At 40.6% G+C, this 21870-nt stretch overlaps 2 protein-coding genes across 3 annotated transcripts; both read left to right on the forward strand.

Moving 5' to 3' along the window:
- Window positions 1-1087: 1087 nt before the first annotated feature.
- Window positions 1088-7230, forward strand: LOC118292326 (extracellular matrix protein 1). The gene is made up of 11 exons (XM_047333429.1): window positions 1088-1589; window positions 2297-2347; window positions 2689-2757; window positions 2938-3000; window positions 3137-3172; window positions 3273-3523; window positions 4321-4526; window positions 5466-5754; window positions 5863-6062; window positions 6331-6418; window positions 6628-7230. The coding sequence occupies exons 1-11, from the start codon at window positions 1520-1522 to the stop codon at window positions 6808-6810; spliced, it is 1506 nt and encodes a 501-aa protein (XP_047189385.1). The 5' UTR covers window positions 1088-1519; the 3' UTR covers window positions 6811-7230.
- A 1382-nt stretch (window positions 7231-8612) lies between these two features.
- On the forward strand, window positions 8613-21864 carry LOC118307895 (phosphatidylinositol 4-phosphate 5-kinase type-1 alpha). 2 transcript variants are annotated; one of them, XM_035629932.2, is made up of 16 exons: window positions 8613-8730; window positions 11939-11973; window positions 13158-13250; window positions 13487-13617; window positions 13729-13846; window positions 14204-14356; window positions 14509-14808; window positions 16978-17207; window positions 17306-17389; window positions 17497-17545; window positions 17774-17858; window positions 17987-18157; window positions 18252-18384; window positions 18471-18533; window positions 18624-18723; window positions 18828-21864. In XM_035629932.2, exons 1-16 carry the CDS (start codon window positions 8685-8687, stop codon window positions 18828-18830), a joined length of 1794 nt encoding a protein of 597 aa, XP_035485825.1. In that variant the 5' UTR covers window positions 8613-8684; the 3' UTR covers window positions 18831-21864. The 2 variants fall into 2 exon arrangements, with proteins under 2 accessions (XP_035485825.1, XP_035485826.1); XM_035629933.2 differs by lacking the exons at window positions 8613-8730; window positions 11939-11973 and adding an exon at window positions 12009-12155.
- Window positions 21865-21870: the final 6 nt, after the last annotated feature.

The raw sequence follows: 21870 nt of genomic DNA on the forward strand, positions 1-21870 counted from the left end.
CCTCTTTATTATGTACTACCATTTTACTGTCCAGAATTTACTGCTGAAATTGAAGGATAGCAGCAAGAAACTTGTTGTAAACCCACAATCAAACATTGGCGGTCTGTACTGTCAACTGACATATATATATATGTACATATATATATATTTGACCAGAAAATCAGGTGTCAACACTTTCATAGTCTTACAGAAGGAAACAACTGTTAAATTTGATCGAATCAATTCTTCCATGACAAATGCCAGATCTGTTTTTTCCAGAACAAGTAGGGAGTCGTTTCAGCCCTGCTTGGGTTTGTTTGCCATTCCTTGCCGTCTGACCTCTCAGAGGAATTTCTACCCGAGACAAACACTTCTGTCCAGTTTCCGGACTCCCCACTCTCACCACCAACAACAACAACAACTGAAAACTTTTCATCCTGACATCTCCCACCATATGATGGGAAACAGCTGTGGGCAGAGCAGATAATCATTCCACTCTAAACTGTGGCCTAAATAGAGTAAACTGCGGAAACTAATTAAGCTACAGTCTAGAACTGCACGGGGACATGGTGGGAGGGGTTGTGTGGGGGTCACAGCCAGGGTTTCAGACTGTGAATCCTTGAGACGATGGTAACTCTGGAATCAAAATCAGTGAGAGACAAGGAATTCAAGGCTGTTAATCTCTCTCTTTGTGAGCAAACAATGAATAACTTGCCATCAGTACTGAGGTCACACCCGCAGCATTATCACATCAATATGTGTAAAGACAGTAAACACTTATAGCAAACATCAGATTCACATCTGTTTGCATTCTGCAGTTTCCTATACAAACTTGGAGAATAATATAAATTCTACTAATGAGGAATTGCTCTGTTTGGATTAATATTACATTGCATTTGCACGTTTTCAGATCTTTTTTTCTTTCTACTTAATTGGATTCTGTAAGTAACAATGCAAAAAGAAATGCAACGTACTGGATGTTCAGTGCTGCACAAAATCACAAACCCCAAAAGAACTTGACAAGGTGATCCAATAACGACGCGACGTGTGTCTGTGAGAACCGCTGATTGGCTCAGCTCAGTCAACAGGTGTTAATTGACAGCTCTTAATAACGAGTGACGAGTTCATTACCTGGCGGCGTAACCACCATCCTGAGCGGGGGAAACAAGGATCATGTTCGTGCACGCGCTCGGGCTCGGGCTCGGGCTCGTCGACCCGCGCGCAGAGGGATCGCAGCGGATCACCCGTGAGTCATGTTGAAAAACTTCCCTCCCTCCTTCCTCCCGCTGCGCCTCGTCCTCCCCGGATCCCCACAACAGTCATAGATCCTGTTTGCGGGGTTTCGCCCTCGCCGACGGACGGCGCGAAGGCGTGTGTTGGACCAATTACCGGGCGCGTCTGGTGCGCTGCGCCGCGGAGGGTGTTTTCCTGGGCGGCCTCTCCGTCCCGGGACAGTCAGTCAGTCAGTCAGCCAGTCAGCAGGAGGAGCAGGAGGAGCAGCGCGGACAGTACAGACCGGACAGACACGACCAAGTTTGCAATGGGCTTGTCTTTGCCTTTAGTCTGCGCCACCGTGTTGGCCGTGGTTCGACTGAGCTCAGCATCCAAGGGTTGGTACCGTTATTTCTCTCCTTTTTCTTGTTGAAGTCTCGCCGTCATTTTTTTTGGTGTTTCTTCTTCTTGCTCATCATGACTCACTGGGCTCCATTTTGGTTCGTCTGAACTGCTGCAAGTGCGTTTATTTCGCAATGGAATGAATCGTGTAACTAATGCGCACTAGGGCAATTTAAAATGCATGTATAGACGCAAGTGGAAAGTGACTAAGTAGATCCAGTTACAGAAGTTTAATCTTCACCTACTTATACTTAACTTGAGTAGTTCTTCAACTTCAGTACACCTACTTAAATATATTGTTACATGTGAAAGCTAAAATTACTTTGCAGATGAAGATATTACATGGTAGGCAATAGAACAGGATTTTTTTAATAGTTACATTAATAAATCTGCAATCATTTCTTTAAAAAGGTTAAACCTGAACAGCTCCAACAGGAAATCTGTAAATAATGTGTGATATTTGATAATTCCTCTCCGATGGGAGCCTGCATGAAGAGTAGTTTTCATTTTTTTACCATGGTACTGTGAGAACATTTTTCTGATAATACTATGATAGTTGGACACATAACTTGTAATTGGAGTATTTCCAACATGGATGCTTCTTCCATCTCTGGCTGTCCCTCAGTGTAATTTGCACATTATTAGATAGTTGCATAACTTTATCTGGGTTTGTGCCTCTCTCTTTGTGTGTGCAATTTTCCAGATGAGCACATCTTTGAGCAGCGCGAAGTCACTTTTGACCTTGACAACAAAGGTGTGTATTCATGTACTAGTGCAGTATCTCTACGGTGACCAGTCAATAGTGGCATTTTTCCAGCTCTCACTACTTCAAGAGGCTATTACATGATTTAAAGAGTGCTCCTCTGATTCCACTCATGAAGTTCAGTGTGCCCCCCCCCCCCCTAACCCTTACTAAATCATAAGGTTAAGGTTTTTTTTCTACACTGCAGAGTGCTTATGGGACAACCTAGGTCATGATTATTCTTGATATAGGTCAGGTTCATGTCAAGAAATACTGTACAAACAAATGTTTCTCTGCCATTCTGGTGCCTTACTATTTGAAGACTTGTTTAAAAATCAATCTGTCTCCTACAGAGATGGAAGGACCAGATTCGGACATCATGCAGAAAGAGGTGGATTGGAAAGATCTCTTTGATCCCCAGGGTACTGTTTGTCTTTGTATATATGGTTATGACCTTGTTTTGGCATAACTACATAGTTCAAGTCTCCTTAAAACATTTGGTCAGGTTTGCCTATATCTTGCTTTTTGTCTTCCCAGAAATGAATCGTACAACCATTGGTGTCCTTCAATATTTTTTGTTGTTGTTTTCTTTGTTTGTACAGAGTTCCCTGTAGAGCAGGTAATGGTGTTTCCACCAGAACAAATTGAATCCCATAGTGGGAGAGGTACCTACCTACCGACCTACTGCTTCTCTTACAAATCTTTCGCTTTCCTGTGTTACTTCACCAAACCGTGTCCATTGAAGTCACTTACACAAAGAAAACACATTCACGTTTAATAACACTGTCTTTATTCTGTCAGGGGGTTCCAGACCAAACATCTTGACACCAAGAGGATGTATGTATTTATTTTCCTCTTCTTCTTTTGAGTTTATTTTGTACCTGAAACCACTCTAAACGCATCAAGTGATATCACAATTTCTGCCCTTCCCTTTAAGCTCAGCCCCGCATTCTGGACTACCCTGTTCAGTTTCCTCTCAGCCGTCCGACCCCCGACAATCTCCAAGCAATCTGTCACAATGGAGACCGTCGTCCTACCTACCCAGTATCGTACTTTCCTGCGTCTGGTTTTGGTCAGCAGAGGCGACGGGCCAGTGCTGTCAATAATGCAGAGTCCTGGTTTAGCACGTGCTGCGAAGGGAACCAGACGTGGGGGATGGAAGGGACACTGTGTTGTGCCAAACAGGCGGTGAGTTTTCACAACAGCTCCTATAGTCGATTCGGCAATTTCACACTGTAAAATGATGATATGGTATCTTGTATCTTCTTGCTCTAATTCTGTGTGGTTTATTCCACTTTGTTGATAATGCTTTAACTTTCAGCATTTTACAATGGCACCCTCTCATTAATCTCTCCACCCACTCAAAAAGCAATGCTACATGATAATAATGTATGATAATATGCAGTGTGGATATAAAATTGGATTACTTACCAATATGATATTGTATTAAAAACCAAGATGCAATCAATTCTATCAAGATAATCCCACATGTAGAAGAAGGCTGTTGTTAGGCATAATTTTATTGGGAACATTAAATTCTTATTAACTTAATTTGTGAACCTGACAGGTTTTTTTTCTGCATGTCTTCATATTGTGCCAGAGATTTAAAAAAAAAAAAAAAAAAAAAAAAAAGGAGCCATGAGACATTCTTCACATCGCAGAGATGATGGTACTTGCATTTGTGAAACAAAGTTGAAGGCCTTGGGCGCTTCCAGTCAATAAGCCCATTATATAAAGCCCAGCCAGACATAACAGATAGGCACTGGCATGAGCACAAGTGAAGCTGTCTGAGGGCAAGCAACAAACCTGTCCCAAATTCGTCAGTGAATGAAATTTAACTTTAATCTTCAAATTCCTCTCTTGCTATTTTCCCATTTGTGATAAATCCATTCATTCACTCATCATACAGCACAAATACTTTATATAAGCATTAAAGGATTCATTCACACACTCTGACTGTCTGTGTTCTGCATTGTCTACAACAGTGGGAGCTGTCAGTCAAATCCTTCTGTAACGAAGACTCATCTGTAAAGGATCGTCTGTATCATTGCTGCAGACTAACAGACAGTGACTTGCTGAACTGCTTCAACAATGACGCTCCGAACCCAAACTACGAACCAACCGAGGAGATCCCGTTGCCACCGCTACCATCTACTCTCGTCTTCGTTTTTGACCCCAACACTTGCCAGAGGTATGCAGGGAAATTAATGAAACAAGCACAAATAATTGACAATCTTATTTAAGTAGCATCACTAAGTTCTAAGACTGAAATCAAAACCAGAAATTAATATCTGTAGCCCCTTTAAATAAGATGCACAGCTGCCAGCATGCCCTTAAGAGTAAGGAAGGTGATATTTTGTAGTTTTTACTGTCAAAAAACTAACTATAAACAATAAACTAACAACGGACATAATTTACTCCCTGTGTAACCAAAGCCTGATACTGTTTATTCCTGTGCCACTGAGCTCCATTGTTGTCATGAAACTATTGAAAATGCATTCGTGAGCAACATCATAACCCTGGTTGATGTGTTCCTTCAATACAACAAACACTGACAGTGAAGTTTATTTTGAGTTAGACAGAATGTACAAACAGAATCCAAGTGCTGTAAATCTCCCTTTGAACACCAACTGTGCACGAATCCACCACTGAAAATAGTTCCCAACAAATGTGCTGTTTACTCCAGTTAGAGTGACATTTGCTATGATCTACAGAGCCCAGCTGTTGTAGGGAACCAGTGAGCCTTTCTGAGCTTGTGGGGAGTTACCCAGCGAGGTTCAAACATTGACCTTGGTTCAGCTTTTTTGCTTGAAGACCCTGAATTTATTTTTTGTTTGTTTGCCTAGAATCCACAGCATTGAAAGATCTGCTGTGTCAACATAATAGTTCCATTTATATGATAGATGGTCTGCTTTTTTTTTCACACGATGTTGGTCTGAATGCACCCTCAGGCATTGTTGGTGACGGGATGTGATGTTAATAGGACAACAAAAATATTTATCACCAGTCTTTTCTTTTATGACAACAGAAAGTGTTTTCTAAAGAAAGTCAAAAGTGCACCGCACTGCAAAACACTTCCTTTAAACCAAACACAAAAAAAACATCTTGGCACATGTCTCATACTTTACAGGACAGTGATGACTCAATACATCGTAAGAGGAAACAGAGAAAAGAAGATGATGACACCATCTACTTCCAAGAAAATTGACATCAACTTTCCTCCTGGACGACCCACTGCAGACTCCATTGATTCTCTGTGTCGCAACCAGAACCTACGTCCCCTCTATAATGTTAAGTGCCTGCCAGGCGTAGGCTATGAATGGCTGGTTCGTCAGGCAAAGACCGTTAATCGTATGGAGAAGGGATTCAAACAGTGCTGCAGAAAGAAGCAGGATGTGCTCAACTGTGCAGATCGGAAGGTAAAGCAAGAAATTTACAAACATAAATATTTAGCTTTTTACGTGTACATATTGCTTTAGTTCAGGATTTTATGCTGTCTCATGTTCGTTCTCCTCTTTGTATTTTAGTGGAGTGAGGAACTGAACAAGTTTTGCCTGGTTAAGAAAGGTGGAAAGGTGGATTTCCCCTGTTGCTCAGGTGATGGGGCAAATGATCGACACAACTGCTTCCAAAACATGTCTGCTGACCCTCACTACAATATGACTTCAGCCACTGAACAGCTCTCACTTGGCAACATCTGTGACACTCACAAGATCATCAAGAAGAAGTAAGACTGTATTTTCTACATTTGTCATTGGATTTTGCTTTATTATCCCTTCATCCTCTCCTTCATTACAGTTTTGGTTTTCGGTGAAAATGGGTAAATCTCAAGCAGCCTGATGTGCTGAAATCTCTCTTGTCCTGAAATGTGCTGACGCCTCTTTTCTTTTAATATATTCAATGTTGTTAATTTAGTTGTGGCTCTAAACATGTGCACATGCACAACCTGTGACCAATGAAAAGTTGGAAACAGTAAATGTGTGATTGTGTTTCAGGTTCCCTCTTGGTTTTCCTCTCAAAGGTTTTGTTGAGCAATGCTGCCCCCTGTCTGAAGAAGACAATACCATTTGTTTTGTGCAAAAGGTAAGTTTTTATATATATATATATATATATATATATATATATTTAAAAAACAAAAACTAATAGGAAGTGAGTCAGTATAAACATATCAGATGACAAACCTTTTAAATTTAATATTTCTAAAATGATAGTTGAGGTTGCTATTAACTGAATGTTCAAATTCTTTGATGTTATTTCTCATTTGCCTGGATTTGTTCTCTCCATGACATTAGCTTGAGGAAGTGTCCAAGTCCTTGTGTTCATCAGGGAAGGCCTTGCCTCTCGCTCTCCGCCGCTGCTGCCGCATGTCTTCACAAGAGACTCCACAGTGTATATCCAAAATTCTTACGGATGCCATCACCAAAGCGACCAAGGTCTTGCGTCAGAAGAAGAAGAAAAGGTGCCCGGTGTCCTAAATCCTTATGACCTTTTGCTGGTGACCCTGCTGGGACTGGGCCATTCAGGGAAATGGTGAGCTAGCAGCGGAAGTTGCTTCCTATCACTCAACAGGAAAATGATTGCAGCACAAATCCCACAGAGAGGTCTGTAAGATGAAAAGAATTCACAAAATGTGGATCAAATTCTAACTGCATCTACTGCATATTTTTGTCTATGATCACGCTAGAATCATTGCTATCACAAGCACACATTTAAAAAATAACCAAATCAAATCAAAACACACTGTTGTTTTTATAGGCTGCTTTTACATGTTTGATTATGAATTACATTGGTTTTCTTAACTCTTTGGAGCTGAAAGATCAGCTATCTTCTTTTTATGTATTTTTGGTTAAGATCATATCGCCAACTGTTCTAATAAAAACATTTTTTTAAATGTCCCTGTGTGTGTGGGTTAGTGTATTCTTGCAGACCTTGTACGTGTGCCTGGTACAGTGAATTGACATATTAAACTCAATCGGATGTAAATGTGAGGCACAAATAATTAAACAATGTGTGTAATGAAAATGGTGTCTTTTAGGTGGAATTTGAAATTAATACATTTCTGCAGTTTAACAGAGCTCAGAATATTACATGGATGAAGACTTAAATATGATGTAACAGATCATTGTTTTCTGGGTCTGTTATGTTTACATTTTTAACTCGGATTAATTATGTTTGTTTTAATACTAAGTTGTTTACTTACCAACCTAGATTTTTAGCCTTGCTTTTGGTGTTTGAATAGGGACATGATATGAAAATTGGCTTTCTTTTGTTCAATGGGCATTGTCCCTAAAAACTATCAAGATATATATTTTGATCAGATGTTTTACCACCATTAACACATACACAACCAAAATTCAATCCTATAAGCGACAATGACATGCAAAGACTAAAGTTGATTAATATTCAGGAAATAAATCCCAATTATGCAATCATTTATTTTATCATGAATAAAATTAGCACATTGAAGAAAAAAACTAAATATATAAAAGACTTAAAATAATAAAAGTTGCTAAAAGAAAAGAAGGAGAAATTTGATACTGCCAAGAAAGAATCTGGTTTATACTGGAAAGTCATTAGGTCACAAACCAATATTCAGATAAATGTCTGTATTTTATAGCTTTTCATCTTTTGAGTATTTAACAGGTGAGATACATTTCAGTATCTCTTAGAAACATATTCAGAGTAGGTTTTAGGCATCTCATCATATGAATAAAGAATTTTTCCAAGAATGACACAAACATTTACAATAAAATGTAATTTATTTGGGAATTTGTAACAGATTTGCTGAGCAAAAAAACCCTCAACATCCTCACTTCATGCATGATACAGGGTTTATTGCCCAAATACTTTTCCAAATATTTCTAGAATGTGTTGTGGACCGTTTACCAAGAGATGTTCGACGGACCCTAAAAGTTACATTAACTTGTTTATAATAACGAGTTTACTAAAGCAGAACAGTAAACAGATGTTTTTTTTATTTTGGTATTAATCTGTATCACTAATAGCAGTATCCCCTGTTTAAATTATTTGTATTGCTTTTAGGGAAGATTTCATAAACAAAAGACTAAACTAAAACTAAATCATAGTCTTAAACCCCTGGATAACATTCGGTTTAGACTAAAAATATGTTTAATTTTATAGAGTTTATAAGGGTACTTTATTGTTATTGTGGAAAAATGTTTATTTTATGTATATGTCTAAACTCGAGGTAAACGCCTGAAATGTGCCACAGTAAACCGAAACTGAAACTGTTCCCCTTCAGTCCGATGGGGGCGCTGTGGCGCCGCCGCGACACGAGCCTCAGAATTCGAGTGTCGGCGCTGTCTGTGATGTGAACAGTCAGATCGTAATGGCGACTGCTGGAACAGCAGACTCGGGATCGACAGCCCCGACAGGTATACACTGGCGAAATATCCTCCCTTTGTCGCGTTGACATGTACATTACATGGGTGTAATGTTTTGTAGCGGTGAAGACGGTGCGACGCGGCGACCATGGCGGTATCGTGATCCGGTTAGCCTGTTAGCTAGCTAGCATCGAGGCTTCCAACCTAACAAACGGACCAGGCAGTCGCTAGCTTGTTTAGCTTGCCTTGTTGATTAACCTCAGTTGTTGTTTTTTGTTATCCGTGCTGAACTTTACTCGGCAACCTGCCAGCGCTGATATCGCCATATCTATTTGAGTCATTCACAGGTAGAGGGATATCTTCCGGGGACCTGATTTGTTCTCAAGCCGGTTATTTCGTTCACGTTGTTTTTTTGTTTGTTTTGTCATATCCAGTTAGCTGGGCGCAGGAGACAAAAGCATGAGGTGAAGTAAATATGAATTGACTGTTGAATAAGGGAACGGGTCGTGTTCTGCTGCTGATTCAAACGGGTCGGTCCGTCCAGGAGAAGCTAACGGCGGCGACCCCGTTATCCCCTCGCCCGTTACACCCCTGCTCTCCCCCGCGTCTGCTCGTCTGTCTGCGCAGTTCTGTGGCAAAAGTGAACGACAGAGGATCCATTTGGTCTCTTCCCCCAGTCGCTTGATCTCCAGAAGTTGCTCTGTTGAGGTTGTGTAAAGTCAAAACACGCATCGAGTGTATTGATTCCCAACATTCCGTTCAGCCGTGACGCGGGCTGGTCATGCTTCTGGAGTTCAGCTGGGCAGAGGTTTGCACTGGATCTCTGATGTCAGACCTGTGGCGCGGCGAATTGCTCATGAATGGGACTCTCTCTATTCTCAGTGGCCGCAGCCGATCCAGGGCGGATTGGTGGGCAGCTCGCGTGTTTTTCAGGGACATTCTATTTTTCTGAGGACAGGGCAGACGATGGAGTTTCATCTCGGTAATCCATTGAGTTTTGCGTCACTCGGGAGCTTTCCCTTGTATAGAGGAGTTGCTCCTTCCCCCGGCGGCCGCCCAGGTTGAATCAGAGAATAAAAATAGGGACTTCCAAGCACACTCCCACATGGCTGAGGGCCCGAGACTGTAAAAATACAAAATACAGCATCCTGTCAAAACACACACTTGACAGTAACATAATACGGTTTCCCGTATTAGACCGTATTGGCCTTGTTTCCTAACCGGGCCAAGGACCAGTGTATTTATGTGCACAAAATGATTTCAAGAGAGCAAGCACTCCCCTCGTTCATGCCCGACAGGGAGTTGTTTGGTATACAGGGATGAACAGATGGTTTGCCCAATGTCTTGAGGCCTGTCACTGACGAGCTAAAGTCATTGTTAAGTTATTAGGTCAGTCTAATTCCTACCACGAATCTGCTGCACACTGTCTACTAGTGTCTGGTTTGACACTGACTGTAGAGCAAAATTGCAATGTTTTGAATCTAGGACTGCAATTGTTGATAATTTTCATGATTGATTATTCTGCCAATTATTATATACCAAAAAGATTTATCTCAAAGTCAGTGTGTGCAATATACTATTGTTTTGTTTATTATAATTGCATAACATGCATAACATTCATGCTTTAAATGTGCTCAGTGTTGATTATTTATAATGTTAAAGGGGCAGTGAGCGATTCTAAAGTAATACGCCTTTTGTAAAAAATTAGCAGATGTTGTCCTCACCGTCCACTAGCTGTCGCTTTTGTGTGTACAGTAAAAAAAAAAGCCCAGGCTTTGTAAATCGGGGGGGGGGGGGTGCAGACCACCACACAACACTGCGAGTGTAATTTGTAAACATCACTCGTCAACACCTTAAGACACGTGCTAGTGGGTGACGCTGCAACTCCGCGGTTTTGTCCTAGTTGTTAGTGCATTGGACTCCCATACGGCCAGGGCAGCAAAATGACAACACAGTGACACAAGCTTTCTCCAAGATTGCTTACTGTCCCTATAAGCCATTTAGGCTGAACATGTGCTGTTCCACAGATATTAGGACTCACTTCTGGAGGAGAGCGTTACAGCGAGGTACTCGCATGGGTGTGCGTGAGTGAGTGTTTCTCCGTGTGAAACCGCAGAACCTGCATGAGTTTATAGAGTGTGTGTCGTTTTATGTAATGAAAGGGATTGTGGGCAGAATGCCGATCACTGTTTCAGGTTTGCAGTGGGTCCCTGTTAACTCAGAGGAGATGCATGGCATCCGGTGATTCAGTGATATAAACACTCCCACCCTTCTTTGGTTGAAGTGTCTACTTACTGTGCATCGTCTGTTTTGGATCTGCTGTGCATCGATTTCACACAGAAGGATTTGAACTGCAGGTGTATAATGTTCATAACATCATTTTTTGTACGTGCATTGACCCGTGGCACTACAGCATTGAAGTAGATGTTGCCATTGGTTACAGGCCAGAGGTGCTTGCAGAGTGGGTGAGATTGTAGGTTTGTACAGCAAGTTTAGGTAAGGACATGAAGTCATGTTGAGTATATCTTTTATTTCACTTGAGTGCCTCTCCGAAAAATCTACCATGAACTCTTTTTGTTTTGCTCATTCGGCGGCAAAGACCATGTACAATTTTTTGTTATCACGTTATCAGGCTATTCAATTTAACACACATCCAGAGGCTTCTTTGCGTGGTGAATGCACAAACATTCAACGTGTGTTATACCTGCAATGTTTGCATATTAGTTGAGTTAAAAGGGGTGATAAAAGCAAAGTTACTATAAGACACGAAGTAGGTTGTGACAGAAAATAAAGTACAAATTGTGCCACTTTTTGAAAGAAGGAGATGATTGTAGACCCACATCCTCGGGGACAAGATGAATCTAGAGCAGCCAGCTCATGGGACAAGTAGTTCCAGTTCACTGAGAGCTGGTGGTATCAGGGGCAGCAGTTAGTAACTGGGGCCACATTTAGATCTGGACTCATCATTGGCGTGATGGTCATCAACCAGTGCTGGAAATAGCCCCCTCTAATTAACCAACAGACAGTTTATCAAACAGTCATTAACAAATTCTTCCATGTTAAAAGCTGCCAGCTCAGTCTTAAAAACGATTTCGAGCGTCATGTTAATGACGTCTGCACTGGACATGACACGTATGTGGGTTAAGTCAGAACAAGGGAACTATCGCTTTCATAAGTCTTACATATTTTTCCTTGTTCTCAAGAGTTACTGTCTCTCACATTGTAAAATGACAATTGAAACCTTTTTCTCTGTCCTCAGGGACCAGCAGCATCCGGAAAATGGCCCCTTCAGAGGTACGGACGTCAGAATTGACAAAACACCTCTGCATTATATGTATAGCCCCAACAAGTCACGGAATGGTTTATGCAGTCAACTCTGTGGAGGGAAGAAGAACAAGTTTAGAGTCATCAGTCTGAGACGTTGGTCACAGAAAGCTTTAAATGTATCCTGCAAGAGATAGGCCTCCGTTAAACCAGTGAGTGAGAGTTTGCATATCCAGGGTCATTCCATGCCAACTCAACGAGGGCCTGCCAGAAAAAATGAATGTATAAACTTCTTTTAAATTCACAGGCCTTACAAAATCCCATAGCTCTACTCCAAACACTTTTATTTAGGATTTTTAGAAGTTTGGCCTTTTTCATCAAATTGTGACGCCTTATCATTTGCTTATTTTTCCACTGGATTGGGTTGAAATTAGTACTGAACTTCCATGACACCTTAAGGATAATGAACAACATGTATTCATGTAAATAGTTGTTGCTGAATGCTTAATTTTCAAAAATGCTGCCCTCCCCTAGTTTTCACTTCTTTGCAACCACAATTTGATCTGGTGTGGTATTAATACAGCTGTATCACATGTAGAAGTTATATGATCATGCAAAAAAAGTTGAGTGCCACAGCTTTTGCTAAATATAGCTTCAGAGCTAAAAAAAAACACTATTTATGATATTTCGACCGTATATTTTCCTATGGATTATTTTTAATTTGCTTGAAACTTTTTAATGAGAAAGTGTTAGTGTTCATTGTGGATATATAGAAAAAGTAAAGATGTTATATTACTCCATCATTTAATTTATTTTCTTAAAATGCCTACTTAATTGAGTTTCTGCTAGTTGATTGACTGACATTTGCAAAGCAAGTTTCTGCCATGTGGTTGGCTGAAATTAGCTTTGAAGCAAATATCCAGATTTTTTTTGCACGAAAAATCTATGACGTGAACAGCAGGCCCTCGTTGAGTATGGTATGGAATGACCCTCCTGTCAGTACCAAAATGAGTCAACGATGAAGCAATAGTTCCCCAATGTTGTGACTGTAACTAGGGTCGGGCCGCAGCTGGCTGACGATCACCACAATGTTTAGCTCAGCGTTGTGACTATAGCAACTAGCTCTTTTTCCCGTGTGCACCAGCATAAACACACACACAAACAATATTTACACAAACAATTTCGAATGTTTTTCATGCTGTCCTTATTCTCAGATGCCGGGCTCCTCAAACACAACTCAGAGTATGAAGAAGACCATTGGACACCGGGGAGTTGAGACCACCACAGGAGAGACCACCTATAAAAAGGTTAGAGCATGGTGGGGGTCGGTGACACTGGATTGTTGACACCCACAGCACTGAGCAGCAGAGGTGAAAAGTCGAGAACCTATGTGTACACCCACATATTTGGTGTATGTATCCAACATTGGTTTGGGAGCAACTCTCACTTAGATGCCCAAAAATAGTGAGTGAAAAAGCACAAGTCATAGGGGTAAAATGGTGTAGGTACCGGTGCTTACTCTCTATTCCTCTCTGATCTCTAGACCACGTCGTCTGCCCTAAAAGGTGCAATCCAACTGGGCATTGCTCACACAGTTGGCAGCTTAAGCCAAAAGGCAGAGAGGGATGTTCTCATGCAGGACTTCGTGGTGGTCGAAAGCATCTTTTTCCCAAGGTTGGTAGCGGAAATCATAGTTGAATAAAAAGTGATTTTTAAAAAATGTATCTTTGTTTCATTTGGTGAAAAGTGACCTGTCTGTCTTTTGCTCTGTCTCATATTTTTCAGTGAAGGCAGTAACCTGACACCTGCTCATCACTACAGCGACTTTCGCTTCAAGACCTACGCTCCTATTGCTTTTCGTTACTTTAGAGAACTGTTTGGGATACGGCCAGATGACTATCTGGTCAGTACTTGCTCTAAACACACACTTCCATGTTTCTGAAAAGTGATCTTATTTTGGCTTTTGTCATTTTTTGAAATAGCCCTGTATATCTGTAGTATAAGTACTTCATTTAAGTAACTGTGCATTCAGAAATCAGTATGAGAAGTCTGTATGTTGTCCATCAGATATTATATGGACTCATTCAAAAAAAGGACCCTCATTTTATATAAACTTTTTTTAACAACTTTCCCATGACTTCACTGTCAACCCCCTAACAAGCACTTGGGGTTAAGAACCACTGATATGGTTAAATTAGAGTTCTTGATATGCCAATGTTTCTTGAATGGATATTAACATGGATTCCTCTTCCTCTTGAAGTATTCTCTATGTAACGAGCCACTGATAGAGCTGTCTAATCCTGGAGCCAGCGGATCAATCTTCTATGTTTCCAGTGATGACGAGTTCATCATCAAGACTGTTCTACACAAAGAGGCTGAGTTCCTCCAGAAACTCCTGCCTGGATACTTCATGGTGAGCCTGGATAGAATGTGTTCAGTATGAGTGACAATAGCTCCAATTATCATAAGTAGTTGGAGGCTTAAATGATCAGGACCAATAGTTTCTTTCCAGTTCAAGTGTGTCAAATGTCTAATCTTTTCATCTGTATTTCTGCTCCCTTCTAGAATATAAACCAAAACAAGCGCACCCTGCTGCCCAAGTTCTATGGATTGTACTGTGTTCAGGCAGGGGGCAAGAATATCCGCATGGTAGTGATGAACAATCTTCTGCCTCGGATCATCCCCATGCACCTCAAGTATGACCTGAAGGGCTCCACTTATAAGAGACGAGCCTCTCCTAAGGAGAGAGAAAAGGCTGTTCCCATTTACAAAGACCTGGACTTTATCCAGGACTTACCCGATGGCCTGCTGCTAGAAGCAGACAACTACAACGCTCTGTGTAAGACTATACAGAGGGATTGCTTGGTGAGTCACAGAAATACATTTATAGATGTTTTTTTAATTCAAGTTTTGTTCACTCAAGCCTCTGGACAATCATGGATAGGCTATACAAGGACATTTAAGTATGCAGTTACAATAGTGTAATAAAATTCCAAAACAAAATGTATTGACCAATTAACTGACAACGTACTGTAAGTTTCATTTCTTTGTGCATCATTTCTCCGGACCTCACATGCTGTGTAATTAACTATTATACCAGCAGAAGGTGAACTTAAACCAAACTACTAACATAACAAAAGAGAAGAAGGGAAACAAATGTGAGGCAAGATGAAGCGGACAAAGGGTAGTGCAGCGTGGGAGCATTTCACAGTAAAAGATGACAATGTGATATATAAATATTGCGATGCCATTTTAAAACTCCGCTCCAGCACATGGAAAGTGGAATGCTGTCCTCCTAACAAACTATCACATCTGTGTTAGCTGGAAGAAGCTGCAGTGATGTGGGTGAAGAGACAATATCGCAGAGGATTTGCTTCATGGTGGAAAAGGACGCGATGCCGATAAACGTGGTGAATGGTGATCGGGTTTCGTGAGCTACTAAACTACATTGAACCAGGCAATCGTATGCCCTCATTTCATGTTTTACATTTTTCTTAACTTCTGACATTGTCAAGTAGAAGCATAAAAAAAAAATCATAATTTATTTAATCATGAAACAGTTTGTTTTGATAGTGAGATCAAGGAGCCCTGCTCTGTTAGAAAGAAGAAAAAAAAGCCTAAAGCAAGAAGCCAACTGTCACAAGACAGCCTACACTAATGGAAATGTGGACCTTCCAAGTTTGGCTCAGTTCAATAGGTTTCACACAGAGCCAAAGAACCCTGAATACAACATAGTACAAATATCCATTAAGATATTAAACCACTAAATGTAATATTAGTGTTTCCCATTAGTTATCCAGCCTGTGTCTGCCCCCCATATTCTAATTTATGCCACCACAGTTTCATAATGAGCCAAAAGCAAATTTGCCCTTCTCATAATAAAATAATCTCTAAGGCAGTTAGCAGACAGCCAGACCTCATAGTTTCGACTGCAACTGTGTGCAGCAAGTTGCATTCAATGCAATTCTCTCGCACCCAAGAACTTCTACTGTGTACATCTTGCTCTGTTGCACGTGAGGGCGAACTGCAGCGAACTGAATCAATCACAGTGTGAAAATGATCTCTTATTTTAAAGAATGATAAATGATGGAGGATTGATATAACAACATGTTTATTATTGTCTCATTCAGCACTTTCTCAATTAAAAGGTAAATTACAAATAATCCCTTTGGGAAAATACACAGTCAAAATATAAATAGTGTCTTTTTCTGCTCAAAAGAGCAGCAAGATCTGAAGCACAAATTTTATGCAGAACCAAATAACTTTGAGATGTGATAAGGTTTAGAATACTCCAAAAACAAATCACCCAAAAAAATTGAGGGCCAGATTTTTGAATAAGTTTTTACATGAAGAGAATGATTCCTTTTAAAATGATGGAAATAGACTTGTGGCGTTTGGCATTACAGTTGACAAATTAGGTCGATGTAAGTTTGGTTGACTGGTTTTGGGAAAGTTGAACCAATTCAGAGAAAAGAGACTGTGTTATTTATTGACCAGAATATTGAGTTTCCATTAGAGTTCTTTGTGTTTGCTTTACTCCTCTGTAAATTTATATTAAAATTGTATAAATCCGCCAAACACCACTTAGATGCCATCTTCTTAAGTAATGGCCACTCTGTGTTGATGTGTTGTTTTCAATCGTACAGTGCATTCAGGAAGTATTCCTTAATTATTTTGATATTGCAGCCTTGAGCTCAAATTGGGAAAATACCAATTTTCCTCCCCATCATCAATCTACACTCAATATTGTATCATGACAAAGCAAAAACAGAATTTTAGAAAGGAAAAATGACATTGACATACATATTCAGACCTGTTTTAATGACACATGAAATGTAGCTCAGGTGCCTCTTATTTCATGTGATCATACCTGAGATGTTTCTACACCTTGTTTTCACTTGTTGCCAATTCATCCGCCAGCAAACTGCTGCTGTCTTTTTGTGTGTATTTAATCACAGTCTATGATTGTGCCCATGAAACAGTGTGAATTTTAAGATTTTGTCTGTCTTTGTATGTCTTTGTATGTTTATGTAGCTATTACAGAGTTTCAAGATTATGGATTACAGTCTGCTGATGGGCATCCACAACATGGACCAGGCCAGTCGCGAGCGAGGTGGAGGCAATTCATCGGACAGTTGTGGCTCAGAGGGAGCTGTGACTCCAGATCAGCGCCGGCCACAAACGCAGAAGAGTCTGTACTGTACGGCCATGGAGTCCATCCAGGGGGAGGCTCGGGGGAAGGGAGCCTTAGATTCAGAAGACCAGTGAGTCTTATCGCTGAGCTAACAACAAGCAAAGTCTGTTTGCATTGGACACGACAACTGATTTATCTTTTGTTGAATATCTGCCCTCGTTCTTCCAGCATGGGCGGTATTCCAGCACGAAGTACTAAAGGAGAGAGGTTGCTGATCTACATCGGCATCATCGACATTCTCCAGTCCTATAGGTCAGTGTCTCAAAGCAGCGGAATCAATTTTTTTGCATATATCTTCAACCTGAATTAGCTTTTTACATAACTTGCAGTAAATGGTTTTGTTTCGTCTTATTTTTTAGGTTCATTAAGAAGTTGGAACACTCCTGGAAGGCCTTGGTCCATGACGGGGTAGGAGCCAGCACACTGAATGTTCTATGAGTGAAAAAGAAAAGATCAATGGCTCAGAGAGGAAGGATTCATGGATATACAGTAAATTGATTTTTTATGAAAGCTTGCTGAAGACTGGTCACAAGCCGATGGGAAAGTGCACACTGCTCTTTTGATTGCATGTATAAACTTGAATATGTTACTGTTTGCCAGGTCCTAATGTCTCTGTTGCTGTTTTTTATACTTCAGGATACTGTGTCAGTTCACAGACCTGGCTTCTATGCAGAGCGTTTCCAGCAATTCATGTGTAGCACGGCATTTAAGAAAATTCCACGTAAGTATGCATTTGTGTGCTCACTGATATTGAGAGCCTGATGCATTGACGGCTTTGAAAATACAGAATTGGGAAGTCTTGTTGCCCATGTTGATAATTTCTGATTTGTTGTCCTCTGTCTCCTTTAGTAAAGCCATCACCATCTAAGAAGAGTCGTGGTGGTTGTCAGGGAGGTCTCAGGAGAGCCCCCACCCTGGGAGCTCCCACCCCGCTCTCCCAGGCAACAGGGCAGATGGCGGTGGACTCCAGACTGGTGTACCACAGTTACTTCAGAAGCACAGAGTCTGAGGCCGACATTGGTAAGAGTTGAAGCCAGACGAGCAATGTTAAAATACACAAACTGTGCTCAAACTGGAGATACCGGTGTTTAAAGTTGTAGTAAAATGTTTTCAGGCGTGCAGTCGGGCCGACCCGATCTTGTTCCGAGGACCCCTCCGCTGATAGACAACCCAGCTGATTATGACGCCAACCTCTCCACCTCATCACTAGGCAGCACAGGAGTGGCCTCCGCCTCTCCTCCCCTGCGGTATGGATAATAATGTATTACCTTTATTCTTACCTCACATACATTCACTGTGCTTTGATTTTCTTTGCTTCGACTTTTCTTTGCAGTTCTGTAGGAGTCGAGGTGCACAAAGCAGCCAACACAGACCCTGACCATGGTGCTACCCACAGGTACAGAAGGCCTTGATAGGTCATGAAAGAACATCCTAATGAGTGGGTTTGGACATTGTGTCTCTCTAATCGCCCATTTCTCTGTGGCAGTTTGGGGGCAGAAGGGGCTACGGACAATTCCAGCAACCTATCTGGAAAAGAAGATGTAGTTTCACTATCGGACATCGTCCCCGAGACCAACATCTGTTTTGTAAGTATAAACTATGATTGAATATTATTTGCTATTTTTGTCAGTCAGTAATAGTTGCACATTTCTTACCCTGCACATTCTTTGTTTTGCTTTCATCTTCACAGTAAAGAAAGGACATGGTGTTTCTGGCCGAGGTGAAGTGTCTGACGTAGGAACAAAGAGAATGAAGGTTTCCACCATGGACCCTTCGTTGCACAAGTGATGTTGTCTCACCCACAACTACAGTAGGGATCACTGGGGAATGCAGCGAGGTGCAGTGAACGTTTCAACATTGGGTAAAACAATGATGGGAAGATGAAGAAGCAAATGCCATCAACAAAGTTGCTGTGTGCACACGTTTGGTCTCAAAGCCCCATTGTCACACCTGAAGAAAAAAAATGGGTGTATCACCCTGAATTGGAAGCTGATTAATAGCCCTGACGGCATTGGATTGATTAAACCAAGGTTATCCTTCTTTTTTACAACACGTGTCTAATGCAAGGTAAAAATGAACAAAATAATTGGCTGTATATTATTAAAAAAAACAGTCACCAGTGGATGGTGAAGGCAGTCCAATCCTCCATGAAGAGTCCGTCGTCAGCGAGACACAGTTTAAGAGCTCCTACGTCAGACACAGTTTAAGAGCACATGAACGGCATAGCCTGCATTTATAGGAGTGAATATTTTCCTGTGTTCATGCACAGTCTAAATGGGTTCACAGTTCTGCGGCTGACGCTCTGGCGTTCCCACTACCGCACATTCATTTCTCCCTCGGCAGGCCTCATGATCGAGGGGGAACTCTGAGCTCAGTGGTCATTGTTCAAATCAACACTTGCTGCTGTCGACTCTGCAATCATGTATCCCTTTCCTTTCACTGATTGTGAATGTCCAGTATTTTGTTTTGAGGTCAGATTTTGAGATGCTGAAGAGACGAGTCGAACCAGACCCCCTTCTGTAATTCTTATAAGTTATTCTGCTGGAAGCCACAGTTGTACTGCAAAGGTCCAACCAGATCTTGCCACTGCTGAATGTAACTTAGCGGGTTTTTTTTATTACATAGACTGTCTTATTAACATGGCAGACCACATAATTACAACCCTGAATATCTCCCCCTTCTGGTGTGACCATATGTGCGGAAGTATAGATGAATAATAGAGGATCCGTTGACAGCACTGCTGGTCATTCGATGCTGTTACATGAAGTCATGGTGTTAAGTTAATAGAACAGTAGCATTCAAGCTATTGTCTGTTGCCTGTCATGTGTGTGTGCCTTTACATGTTTGTCCCTCCCCAAACTTTTTTTTTTTTTTTTTTTTTTACAGTTTTAATGTTGAAGTCACTCAGAGAAACCTGCCTTATCACTACAGCTGACATCATCAAACTGCCATTCGTGTGTCTGAACAAACCAATCAGTTGTCAGTGTTTTAAAAGGATTTCAGAATTTTAATGCAAACACTAGAATCATCTCTTTTGGTTCATTCATGTTGAGTGTTAAGTCACCTTGGTTGAACTGGTCAGCTCAAACTTCAAACTCTCCTGGCATCGGACAGAATGAACCTGTCTCTTATTCATTTCTGCTGGTAACAGAAATGGTAAGTGCCCACACCCACTCTTGGACCAATATCACTAACCATATTTGTATATAGTTCATGAAAAATTTGTGTTGGTTTTCACCAAATGTTTTTGTGTATATCTTATTGTTTAGGACACTAAACAAGGCCCAGGTGTTGCATGGCTGAAAGGTTGTTTTTTAACCCAAATAGGATTTTTCTGATACAAAAATGGAATCGTAGCAGAACTCAAAATCTTAGACATCATCTCATTGAAAGAATAACTGTTTATGTGCTTATTAAATTACCACGTGTGCAGTAGAGAGGGAGAGGGGGGGATGTGAGTGATGAATATAGAAAGAATTTTAAAAAATGTCATGTTCATTGATGCACAGTTGAGGATTCAGGACTGAGTGTTTTGTATTGATAGCCAGCCGCGGCACCAAAGAAAAGAGTAGAGAGCTTTCATGAATATGAAATTAGACACTCCTGAACTGATATGTTTTATAAGGTAATAACACTGGGTCGACCCCGGTTTTGAGGATCAATTATTAAACTGGACGTTATGCCGGATAGGCTGTATCTGACTTAAACCTAGTCCCTGTTAAGATTTTTTTTCTTTAACAAAGAATTATCTGACTTTGTCCGGGCCTGAAACATTTCAAGAGTTAACTCCACATTCCTGTGAAATCCTGTAAAATGTTTCACTTTACTCTAGTTGTGGTGGCTCTGAGAACCCATTATTTAACACCTTTATTTAGGAGAATGTACTTGAAGACTTATTACTTCTAGTATTATGTTGAAATGTAAACCGCTGATTTCCTCAAATAGATCAGTCTAATGTTGTTTAGTTGGTTGAGAGTCAAACCACCGCCAAAGAAAAACACTCCCCATTAAATCTTTCTTATTTGGAAAAAAAAAAAAAAGATGAAAAAAATCCAGTTTATATTTTGTGACAGCTTGATTTTTCAATGTTTTGTGTTGTAAATTATTTTTTTAATTAGTGGTACTGTGTAATTGCTGGATGAAGACCACTTGTGTCCCAGTTGTTATGTAGTACACCAGTGGCACAAGAGAATAATCTGCCTCCGGTGCTTAAAGGGCAGTGCACTCAGCCTAGACACTACAACACATTTGAAGTAATGCAATATGAACCACACCTATCTAAGAAGTATATTTATTAATATGATTGATGGTTGTACGCTGAAATGATCAAGTTCTATTATGAACCTTAGATGATTGTACGTATACTATAAAGTGACAGAATGATGTCTGAAACTATAGTGTGAATTGCCTGCGAAGGTGGACAATTTGACTTTTTATATTTCATGTTCAGATTGTGATATGATAGATGTATTCTCTCTTGTTAACTTCCGTGCTTTTTTTTTTTTACATGAATGTCTCATGGCTTACGAGCCATCATTGCTGGTTGTCGTCTTTGCATCAATTACTATATTTTTACTGTGTATAAAATGTGTATATGTACATAGGAGTCACGGAAATGCCTTCTCATGCAATATATGCTGCCTGTCCCCCTGCCATGTTTTAGTTATGTGGTGGTGATGTCTTCATGTCTTGATTTTAAAGGATTAAACATATTTTCTAAATCTTGATTTTGA

Source organism: Scophthalmus maximus, chromosome 1, assembly GCF_022379125.1.
Source record: "Scophthalmus maximus strain ysfricsl-2021 chromosome 1, ASM2237912v1, whole genome shotgun sequence".
NCBI classification, from domain to species: Eukaryota; Metazoa; Chordata; class Actinopteri; order Pleuronectiformes; family Scophthalmidae; genus Scophthalmus; species Scophthalmus maximus.

What these genes read in the sequence shown, in the direction of transcription:
- LOC118292326 (XM_047333429.1), top strand. Translation starts at nt 1,520, where the DNA reads ATGGGCTTGTCTTTGCCTTTAGTCTGCGCCACCGTGTTGGCCGTGGTT. An exon ending in TGAATCCCATAGTGGGAGAG is followed by an intron (nt 3,001 to 3,136) that starts GTACCTACCTAC and finishes TTATTCTGTCAG; the next exon opens with GGGGTTCCAGACCAAACATC. An exon ending in GACCCCAACACTTGCCAGAG is followed by an intron (nt 4,527 to 5,465) that starts GTATGCAGGGAA and finishes CATACTTTACAG; the next exon opens with GACAGTGATGACTCAATACA.
- LOC118307895 (XM_035629932.2), top strand. Translation starts at nt 8,685, where the DNA reads ATGGCGACTGCTGGAACAGCAGACTCGGGATCGACAGCCCCGACAG. An exon ending in TACGGCCAGATGACTATCTG is followed by an intron (nt 13,847 to 14,203) that starts GTCAGTACTTGC and finishes TTCCTCTTGAAG; the next exon opens with TATTCTCTATGTAACGAGCC. An exon ending in CTATACAGAGGGATTGCTTG is followed by an intron (nt 14,809 to 16,977) that starts GTGAGTCACAGA and finishes ATGTTTATGTAG; the next exon opens with CTATTACAGAGTTTCAAGAT.